We start from the raw sequence: 12,064 nt of genomic DNA, 5'->3' as shown, positions 1-12,064 counted from the left end.
ATATTATCGGGCGAAACTTTTTGTTAAACAATCTTGTCATAATACTTTGTATACTAACTATAACAAATTCAAAAGATTTCTAAAACAGTACTTAAAACTTTATAACTACAAATTAAATTTGAAAATATATCAATTTAAGTCGATAGATGTCGAAAAGTCAAAAAATTGATACTGAATAAAAAGCAAATATATTAGGTTGTTTAAAATGTTTTAAATTGCTAATAACTAGCTCTCTTACATTATATTCAGTTATTTGTTTTAACAGAATACATGTTTATTATTTTTCAATTTACTCAGTTTTTATAAGCAGGAAATTATACTTTATTTTATAAACATTATTCAACTTTCTACTTACTTGAAGTAAAAATAAAATTTACTTTATTTTCAATTTATATATAAAATAATTTAAAATTACTTATTTTTGCAAATGTAGAGAGAAATCGTTATTTGAAACAAAAAAACAAATGTATTTGAATAAAAAAAACACTAATGTAGTTTCCTTAATGTTCAAAATCTTTTTGTTGTATTAAATATAAATAAACAGCAAAACTTTGATGGAATTTTGTAATAATAACTACTTATAGCTCACTTTAAAAACATAATCTTTTTATAATATAAGCACTATAATTTATATTTTAAGGAAAAAAAAAGTTAACCCTTTAAAAATATGGTAATTTGTATGCTATTTAAAAACTTATAATCCATAAAAAACAACAACAAAAGAAGTACACAAAAAGCCACAATAAAAGAAAAATTATCTAAGAAGAAACAAGAGCTCTCCATTAAAGCCATGAGAGACTTATTCGTCAGTAAAATGTACAACTTGATATTTCTTCAATCTATCAATATTTTTCTTCACATTTCTGATAACTATTTTTTACTACATATTGGCGATGACTTTTGCTTGTTCCATTTGTTCTTTTAAATCCTCATTGACATACCTTTGAAAAATAATAATTATTTAATATACTTCATACCATCTATTTTTTATTTAATTGTTTAATATGTTGAAGTAATTTTTATTATTAAAAATGTTGCACTTCCAACTTTTTTATAAGACTTTTAAGTTAAATTGTTTATATTAAATACATTGTCAACGAGCCTTTTAAAATATAATTATTATTTAAACCAATAATTTTCAAACACTTTTACTACTTAAAATCAATATATAAGTGTTCTAAATTGTTTACCAGAAAAAAAAAATTATTTTAGTACACCGGGTTGCCACTCGTTTTCTATTCCAAATTTCTTCCAGGTTTTTAAAAGTACACATTTTTGGGTCTATTTTTAATTTAAATTTAAGTTTAAGGTAAGAAACTGTGTAAAATAGTATAAAAACATTGAAAAGATATTGTAAAGCTACTTTAAGTATGTTAAAAAGAATAAAAATTGATTATAACAAAATTTCATAAACTTTAATTTAGATTTTTTGAGTCAAATCGAAATTCTACTACTGAACATGTGAAAATTGTTTTTAATTTCAAGCTTTTTTCAAAATTTCTAAAATTCTAGGTTTTTTTTACCTAAATTGTCAAATTCCAGGTTTTTTAAGGTAAAGTGGCAACCCTGAGTACTTCGGTTACTATATAAAAATTTAAAAGTTTTCAATATTTTACCTCTGGAGCAGTTCTCTCTTCTTCTTTCTAAGGATGGCGTCCTTGACGTCTTCCTGTGTCGGAACTGGAACGTGGGCCACGAACGGGCGAAGTCCTTCCATCGTTTCAACCTCTCTAAACTGTAACAAATAATATTAAATTTAAATAACAGGTGGAAGAAAGAAAAAATTAAAATTATAAGTCTTCACGTTAGGGGTTAAAGTTTCAGTTGTCCTGGATGTTAAAAATGTATCGCTGCATGACAAACAGTTTCAAAATAACCTGGATATTTATACTATTATGAATTAAAAACATTTCAAGCAAAATATTTTTTTAAATACAAGGTAATTATTTGAAGAAACACGATTTGAAATAAATAAATAAAATAAATAATTAAATTTTCAAACCTCATAAGTGTCATCCATAATGACCGGTTCCTCGTTTATTTTCACGTTCCGGTTTTCCCCGCTCGCCTCCCACTTCTCCACCGCCGTTTCCACGGCAACCTTCTCCACCTGCGTCTCCAGGGGAACGATCACCCCGTCGTCCTCGTCCCGGTAACCATAGTAATCCGCGTCTATCCCCTTCATCAGCTGGCCCCGCGTCTTCCGCGTCTTTGCAGGTCCTGTGTGACGTCATAATTAGTACGAATGATAAAAATATTATTTTTAATGAGTAGTTAATTTTTATTTTGTTATTTATTGGATGAAATCTTTCTATTGTGAAAACTTTTATATATTAGATTCTTAATATCTTAATAAACAAACCTTTATTTATTAGTATTTCTCAAAATTTATTTCACAATATAATTATAAACAAACCTTTATTTATTAATATTTCTCAAAATTTATTTCACAATATAATTATAAACAAACCTTTATTTATTAATATTTCTCGAACACCTGGTAGATCTTTAGCAGCTCCGAAATATCTAAAAATTTAAAAGTATATTAACGAATTTGAAGTTTTTCAAACACTTCAATCCTTTATCTTTATATAAATTATCTTTTACAACTAGTCTCCATTTACAGTTCTGACTATTTGTAATGACAATTTAGTTTAATTAGCTAACAACCTTATTTGAATAAAACAATCAACTAATTATTAAGTTATTTTTGTATTTGTAACCAACTTACTAAGAGTAGGAACAATAGAACAATCAGGTAAACATCTCTTACTTTTAGTTTTTAAATTACAATTGATGTTCCTAATACAATTATAAATATATGTAATTCAATGTAATTGCAATTATTATAAACAAAATCACACATCTAAAACTATATCTTAAATGTAACTTTATAGTTTTAAATTGAGCAGATATAAGTAAAGGTTCTTTACTACATCAGGGAGAACTTTTAACACTTATACTAAACACAACACAATTTTTAATTTACTTGTGAGTTGTGATATGTATTCATTCACTACATCATAACTTTTTGAAACGACAGAATATTATTATTATTTTTTAATTGCAAAATAATTTTTAAGTGTTTTCCAATCAGAGAATTAACTTGTAATATTTCAGCAATTTATAGTAGCTTGAAATAAAAAACCAAAAAAGTTATTACAACTCTAAAATTTTACATCAAAAAATCTATTAACTAATTGATCTCTTTCTACCATCACAAATATTATGTATACAAATGAACAAATAACATTATAATTGTAGAATTAAATAAATAAAAAATTAACTAACTTATATCCCCTATTACCAGGCACCTCTTTACCGTCGTGGTCCAGCATTTTTGGACCGACCTTCCGATAGTCCGTCCCGCCAAGAAATTTAATCTGGTCTTCCCAGTGTCCCTTTTCCCTGATCAGTTTGTTGATCTCGTCGTTCAAATCACGTACTCTGTATGAAATGAAATTAGTAAAATTCATATTGGAACAATAAAACTAATAGTCTTCCTAATTTAATGTGTTTTGTAAAACGATTAAGGAAACAAAATAAACAATCTTTAGACAATATTTTTTAAACATTTTATAAAATAAAAAAAGATTTATACATATTCGAGAAATTAGGAGCTAAGGCAACAACTTAGTTTATTTATGAAGAATTCAAATACAGAAAAAAAAGAGAAAAGAACGAAAGCTTGTTATAATACTGACATTGTCAAAGTTTTACAATCTTTTACAAAGAAAATTTTGAAACCAACTACAAATCTCAAAGATTTAAAAATTACATAAAACCTTTTTTTTTTGTCTGAACATTTACGGTAGAAAATTTAATATTTTGGCAGATAAAACTGAAAGCTTTTCAAAGTTACAACCTTACTTTATGAAAAACCTAGTCTAAATTTTAATATTTGATTAATAATTAATATCATTAACTAACTGAAACTCAGGCAGACCAGCGTTTTGAATCTGCGAAACCTTCCTTGATATCTCCCCCAGTATCTGCCTTCTCCACTTCTCACACTTGTGCAGGTTTGTGCACTCGGTTGCCAGGTACGGCCTCCTCTCTATGATCTGCCCTTCCTCCATCTTCATCCTTCTCCAACGAGCCAACGCTGTCCTGAACAATTATTTAAGTATTATAGTTATTATATAAAGTCCCGTTTAGTGTCAATTAAGTGTAGTTTTAATTTAAGTTAAAACTAAACAAAGCTGATTTTTTTTAACTTGAAATGAAAAGTATTTATCTGTAAACTATTTTAAATATGCTTTGTTTTTTCAATAACTTCATTATTATTCATGTTTAGTTAACTAGAAAAATAGTTGTGTTTTGAAAAAAAAACTTGAATATTAGTCATTAGTTTGTTAAACTAATTGTTAAAAGGTTAAAACAAGTAATAAACAACCAAATATTTTAAAATAACTTAAGTTTTTATTAAATTGGTTTTATTCTCATTCACTAGTTATGGGAGTTGAAGTTTATTTTTAATTTTCACTGTTACAAGACAACAAAAGGATTTGTATGTAGACAATTTTGTATAACTTTAAATACTTACTTATTCAAAAAATATTATTTTCTGATTAATAAGATACTTTAATAATCAGATTTAAAACTTGCATTAAATTTTAAAAAAAAGTTTAATTTAGATAGGTCGGCAAAGGTTTTTAAGTAATTTCTTCCAGGTGTTTGAAAATACAAGTTTTTGGTATAAAAGTGAAAAACTGTAGTATAACACCAGGGTTCGTGCGCGAATTTTTTTTATTTAGCCTGACTGAGACCAATCTAGCCTGACATTTTCTTAAAGTAAGGAAAATCCCCTTTAGAAGTCATTTTAGGTATTGGGGAGTCTTGATTAGTACTATTGTAGTCTCAGACTTCAATCAGCTTTATCTCAAAATATTTTGAGCTTTAAAAATCTGCAAAAAACAACTCATAGCTTAGTTACAACTCAATAAAATAAGACTAAATTGTAAAAAAGGTGATTGACCTCCCCTATTCCCTTAACATAACAAATTCAGTGATAAGTTTTAAAATAAGTATTATATCTAATCTATTACTAATGTAAAAATTTAATATATATTACAAACACAATTGTTCAATTTAATTAAGGGCATAGGGGGGGGGTAAACACCCTTTTTTAGTTTTTGATCTTATTTTATATAGTTTTTACTAAGCTACAAGATGCTTTTTACAGATTTAAAAAAATTCAAAATAATTTTTGAGATATAGCCGGTCAAAGTCGGAGCCGACAATAGGTTTCTTATGGGAGGCGCAAACTAAAATGGCAAAAATAGACTATTTCACTAAAAATCTATCTTCTCCTACGTTTTTTGAGAAAACTACCTCAAAATTTCAGGAAGTGTTCCTTAATATATTTAGAAAATTCTGTCGGAAGGAATTTAAAAAAAAAGAAAAATTAAAAAAATTATATAAAAAATAAACAAAAAAAACAGTTTTTTTTTTGTTTTTTTATTATAAAATTTTTTTTAATAATTTTTTTAAAATTCCTTCCGACAGAATTTTCTAAATACTGCAAGGAACATTTCCTAAAAATTTGAGGTAATTATCTCAAAAAACGTAAGAGGAGATAGATTTTTAGTGATTTTTAGTTATTTGCTGTTTTAGTTTGCGCCTCCCATAAGGATCCTATTGTTGCCTCCGACTTTGACTGGCTATATCTCAAAAATTATTTTGAATTTTTCAAATCTGTAAAAAGCATGTTGTAGCTTAGTAAAAACTATATAAAATAAGATCAAAAACCAAAAAAGGGTGTTTACCCCCCCCCTATGCCCTTAACACTAAGCAAAAACATAACCAGAAAATTTATATTAAAATGACGCGCATTGTTGTGTTTGATTAAAATTTAAAATGAAACGCTTACACGAGTATTGAAATTTAAACAAACAGCCAAGTTATTGAACTAAACTGTAGTTTTTTATGAATTTTCATAATTATGACGTATATAACCTACTCAAAACAAAATAATGAAGATTCTTAAAAAATTTTAGAGATTAAACAAAATTTTACAAATATTCACTGATTTTGTCTTTAATAACTAAATCTTCATTTAGAAATAAATTTACATCTCAATTTTATCTTAAAAAGATTTCTCAACTTATTTTTATCAAAAATTTTCAAGCATTTGAACTGAGAAAAACTGAGATTCTCAAATATTTAAACAAAAAAACTGATTTAGCCTGACGCGCACGAACCCTGTAACACATTGAAAATACTTTGTAAAGCTACTTTAAGTGTGTATTTTAATCAAAAATAGTTAAAAATAATAACAAATGTCTACATGACAAATAATTTTGTGTAATCAAAATGTAATTATTTTACATTAAAAAACTATTTTTAATTGCAGCTTTTTAGGTGATTTTTTTTTAATTGAATCTTTAAAAAAAAAACTCTCAAACTTCAGGTTTTTCAAGATTTTTTTTTAGCCTAAATTATCAAGTTCCAGGTTTTTAACGATTTTAAGTTTTTTGAAAACCGTAATAAAACAAAAATTTATTCGGTAATTTAATACATTTTAAATACTACTCTTGAATGATAAATTATGAAATTTACCATAATATCTTAACATGAGTGTTTTTTAAACATTAAAATGTTAAAATAATGTTATTTTTTATTATATTATACATCTATCAATTTAAATAAATATAGAGCTGTCTTCTTTTAAAATTATATATTAATACTTCGAAAAAGAATTAGAATTGCTTATGAATAAAAGCTTAAATACATACTTAAAATACAACAGTTTAAATATATATATATATAAGCATACTAGAATTATTTTTGTTAAAATTTTGTTCAAAAGTGTACATCAGAATGTTACAAAATTAGCTTTGATTATTAAGTATAATAACAAAAATATATGTTTAATGAACAAATAAAATAATTCAACTTACATAGCTTTTTCTGCACTTCTTGCCTGAAAATATAACAATGTTAGTTACAGAGAATAAACCAGACATTATAATAATTTAAAAACTTTTAGTACAAAAATTTCAGAAAGCTTATAACTGAACTCATGAAAAAAATGCAAAATAGGAACACTAATTTTTGTAACAATGTTAACTTGTAAATAGTTTTATAAAAAACCAGTTGCAAATATATTTTTAATTATTAAACATAAAGTTTTCAGTTAATCAATATTTATTTCAAAATATTGAATATTACATTGTGTCATAACATGATACAAGTATTTATTTTAATTTTACTGCAAACTTTTAAATCAACTTTTATAATAACTATTTAGTTCTGCCAAATTTGAAACAACTTTGTATCATTCTAAATTGTAAACAGATATCTATAATGAACAATAGCATTAAAACAGTTAATTTTAGACATTAAACTATTGATATTTTATAGATTAAACCTTTCAGTGATTAATTATAATAGCTTTCAAGCTAAAATAAATATTTTTCTTCATTTCAAAAAATCTAGGTTTAACAACAAAAACTTTCAGCTTACTTGTTGACTAAAGTTTTCAACACATCTTTATTAAAAAAATTAATAAAAATAGTAATATTAGTAACAATTTAATAATAAAAAACCTATAACCATCCTCAGTTTTTCATATTAAACTAAACTACCCTGAGTAAGCCTGATTTTTTAAAAAATTCAAAATATCTTGAGGTGTCCTGAGTCATCGTAGGACTTTCAAAAACTTCCAGAGTGTGTGGCAACAACCCTTTAAGCCCAATAAGAGTATTATGAAAATCATTTAAAACATCAAATCAGTATTTAACAAATTGTGACACTTAATACTAAAATGAAACATACCAACTAAAAATATTTAAATACCATTTTATTGCAAGACACAAGAATTTTTCTTTTATATAATTTATTAACAATTTAAGCTCTTTTGGAACTCACAAATTCCCTTGTCAAAAATACTTAACACTCACAAATTAACTAAAAACAATATATATAGAGTAAAACTAAATACTTGATAAAAAAACACAATTAATTAAACAATAAGTAATTTTAACTATAAAATTAATTAAAACAAAATGTGTTATTTAAATATCTTAATCCTTTATCTCTTGATCCTTTATCAGGACCAAGCTGATTATTCAAATTTGGTTGAAGTTTTTTAATTAGTAAAGCTTCTGTAGATAATAGATCATTGTAAAAACTGCACATTTTTATCATTTTAAAAAATATAAATGCGTGTAATAATCACTAAAATTTTTTAAGGTTACTCACACTGTCATATTAGTACTTAAAATTATCAGAACAATTTGAACTGAATAAAACTTCTATTATCCTGAACCAGTTTTAAATCCTAATATGTACCACCTAGCTGCGACTCATTTATTGAATCTGGTTGAATACATGTTTGTAAAAAAAATCTGAATAAAAATACTAGTTACTTCCAGTTAAAAATTACAAAAAACAGCTATTAATACTTAGCAATTTTACAATGTTTTTTTAATAATCAAAGTTCTCAACCTATTCAAACAAAAAAAGCAAGCTTAAGTATTTCTTACTTTGATTAGTGTTCAGAGTCTATAAGGCAAAGAAAAACTAACATGAGTTAGAATAAGTTTAATTAAAACTGTTTGAAAAAACTAAATAGGGCATAGGGGTGTCAATTTTTTTATCATAAACAACATTGACTCTTATATGAAAGCTTTAAGTACATTTACCAACCAGTTTTTATAGAATTAAATATTATTATTAAACTTTTGAGATATTGGTATTTTTGTTAAAAGTTTTCGATACAAACTTATGAACTGCAAATTTTTTGAGCTCATTTTTCTTTAAATTTTTAAAAGTTACTAAAAATATATCTTCTTCTTAATTTTTTGAGCTAGAGACCTCAAACTTTCAGGGAATGTTCCTTTTATAATTTAAAAGACTTTGATAGTTGCGTTTTCAAAAACTATTATTTTATTTAAAAATATTAAAAAATAAAAATTTTAGATATAAATACAAAAATATTGTGATTTTTCTAATAAAAATTTTATTTTTCAAAGTTAAAAAAATTCCTGCTTTTAATCTTTTTTAAATTTAATAATGGACTTTCTAGGGAAATTTAGAGAAGAATGGTTAAAAATGAAGGAGGAGATAGATTTTTAATGAAATAGTCTTATTTTGCGTTTTAAAGTTTGGGATTTCTATTAGGAAACTATTGAGGTCACCAACTTCGATTGCTTATATCTCAAAAACTAATTTGATTTTTTTTTAATGGCTACAAACTTTTGTTAGCTCAGAAAAAACTCTATAAGATCAGCTTGTAAAAATCAAGGTGGACCCCCCTATACCCTTAAACCATTAAATACAAAAAAATATTGAAGTGTACAGAGAAAAATATTTATAACAGCCTTTAAAATATATTCTTTACTAATAAAACAGTTTAAATGAAACTATCTGATGTGCGCAAAACTATATTTTTAAACTACTATGAATAGAAATTGAAATATATGTACAAAAACAAACATCTACTGAATGGTAGGTGTCAAATTTGCACAAGCGGACAAAATTGCACAAAGATACTTTTGCTAGGGGACTCAAATTGCACCAAGAAAAAAGAACTTATGCACAAAGACACTTTTGCACGAGGGGAAATTTTTGCACAAGCAGACAATTTTGCACGGGTTGAATTTTTATTTAGTTTTGTTTATTAATTTTTCAATCAATTTATATTTTTATCTTATTCAATTTATTTTTTTATTTTACTATCACTGTTACACCTAATCCTTACCCTCGGTCTGTAACCTTTTTTTAATTATTTTATTAATTTATCTTTCAGTTTTATTTTTTTGTTTTTTTATACATTTTTTATTTACTCTTGTGCAAAATCGACCCTTGGTGCAAAATTGTTATTGTGCTATTTAGTCCCCTTGTATAATTTTGTTTTTGTGCATATTTCACCAGTTCTCCTACTAAGAGTATAAAAATAATCAAATTTCATATCATTCAGAAAACAATGCTGAAATCTGCTTTAAAATAACTCTCTTAAGTTGTTTTAAGTACTCTTTAGTACTTAAGGTGACCACTCAATTTCTTCCAGCGTTTCTTATTTTCTTTTTAGTTTTAATGCTTTTTTGTCTCATCTTATTACAAACTTTAACTATTCTACTGTATTAGGCATAATCACTTTTGCTCTATTGCACAATGTTACTGAAAAGCTAATTAAAATGTATTTTAAATAAAACTCTGAAAAAAACATAACATAAAAAGGTTAGGAGTAACAGTTATTGTTTATCTTATCAATAATTTATCATACTCTTTATAAAAACTGTTGGAATTTTTTTTGTAGGTAGTTAAACATCAGAAATTCCAAATTTTTCCAAGTTTTCAGGTAAAATGGCCACCTAAATGACTTGAAATTTTTTAGAGCCTAAAAATTTTACTAATTTCAGGAAATTGCAAAAGCCCTTACTATTTATTTCTAGAACGGCAAACAATGTTAAATAAATTTTAAGGCCTGATGGCATAAGAGGTGACAGCTTTCTGAGTTGAAAGATCAAAACACAGTTGTTGACAAATATACAAAAAAAAAACATAACAACTTAATTAACAACTATTGTTAATTTTAAAAAAGAATGAGCAAAATAATAGTAACCATGACTAGCTTAATATTATATTTTTCAATTTCATTTTATAAATATCATTAGTAACAGAACTTAAATATTAAGAATTTTTGTTTATTTTAAGAAAGAAGCAATTAAAAAATAAATACATTTGTTAGACTTATAAAATTAGGAAATTTTTAATTATTCTTAAAATTGTTATAACTAAGTTAATAACTATTGTGATATAAAAATTAAGTAATACCAACCATTTTTTAGATATTTTTTTGTTCCAAGTCAATAGATTGATTAATAAATAAACTTTTTTTGTTATAATGTGCAAAGGGAATTTTTCGAAGTTTAAATTCTGTAACTATGATTTAGCCTAATACTATATTTAGTATTCAAAACAGTATGTCAAAATGTAAATTTAAAGGTTACTTTGGCTAGAACAGCTTTTTTTGCAAAATTTCAAAAATGTCCAAATTTTAGATCCAAATATTTTTCTTGTCTTGTTTGAATTTAGTATAAAATCCAACGTATTTTTAGTTTTTTCTATCATTTTAGCTCTTCTCCGATAATAAAACAAGATTTTTTTTTTAACTTTCTTAAGCTAGAAAACTAACTTTCTTATGATTAATTTTTGTTTTCCTTTAATTTTTTTAACAATATATCCCCAAATAAAAATTTTCAAAATGTTCAAATTTATCATAGCTTTACTGCAAAAATATAAATGTTTTGAAAGTTTTTATCAACATTCTTGTATAACTAAGTTTTATATTAAGGAAATATTAGTTTTTCCAATTTTTTTTTCTTATTATATGACCTATGCAAGTTTTCAATAAATTTACATAATTCGAGGGATTTCTGGCTCAAGTGCTATGAGTTGAAGTAAAACTTGCAAAATAATTGGACCTAAAATTTGGAATTCTTTTTAAAATTGCGAAAAAGCTATTTAAACTAAAGTAACCCTTTTGTTTAAAGTGAAGAGCAGAGATACTAACTAAGAGAAAAATTACTTAATAAGTTGTCACTCAAAATTAAAACTTTTAAAGTATACTATTTTCAAACAATAATTATAAATAGCACCCAAATTTTCTTTATTTTAAATAAAAATTTACAATATACTCAATGTACTTAATACTGACGCAGTTTCTTTATTTCAAACTAATGTGTTAAACAAAGGCAGTTAGACAAAATCTTTGTGGTTATAGATTTTCAAGTACGAAAAAAAGCTACTTTACTACTACTTTAGTGACAAACTTGTTTTATAGCATTATTTAAATGATGTTTTAACTTTACTATTGTTAATGCTAATTGGTGCCTAAATTGATGATCGAAAGGTCTTTTTGAAGACTAGGCAGTAAGACTAAATTTATTTAAGCATTTTAGTTTTTCGTTTGCGTTTAATAGACTTGTAAAATTTTCCACAACTTTTATCCAATTTGTAACTTTGTTTAAATATAACAGGGGTCGGCTCGGCTGCAACAGTAAGTTTTTGGAAATGTTTTTATTCATAACATTATGCAAATTTATGAAAATGAGGT

General features: G+C 25.0%; 1 protein-coding gene across 1 annotated transcript; it reads right to left on the bottom strand.

The window, feature by feature from the left end:
• Nucleotides 1–511: 511 nt before the first annotated feature.
• On the bottom strand, nucleotides 512–10,840 carry LOC145835496 (pre-mRNA-splicing factor ISY1 homolog). The gene is made up of 8 exons (XM_082943128.1): nucleotides 10,787–10,840; nucleotides 6,903–6,925; nucleotides 3,931–4,110; nucleotides 3,292–3,447; nucleotides 2,471–2,526; nucleotides 2,003–2,220; nucleotides 1,617–1,735; nucleotides 512–941 (listed from the first exon to the last, which is right to left on the bottom strand). Exons 1-8 carry the CDS (start codon nucleotides 10,787–10,789, stop codon nucleotides 881–883), a joined length of 816 nt encoding a protein of 271 aa, XP_082799254.1. The 5' UTR covers nucleotides 10,790–10,840; the 3' UTR covers nucleotides 512–880.
• Nucleotides 10,841–12,064: the final 1,224 nt, after the last annotated feature.

The sequence above is a fragment of the Thalia democratica genome, chromosome 5, assembly GCF_965202585.1.
Source record: "Thalia democratica chromosome 5, ktThaDemo2.hap1.1, whole genome shotgun sequence".
In the NCBI taxonomy this organism is placed as follows: Eukaryota; Metazoa; Chordata; class Thaliacea; order Salpida; family Salpidae; genus Thalia; species Thalia democratica.
The sequence above is the reverse complement of the archived record's forward strand: the minus strand, read 5'-3'. Positions and strand labels throughout refer to the sequence as shown.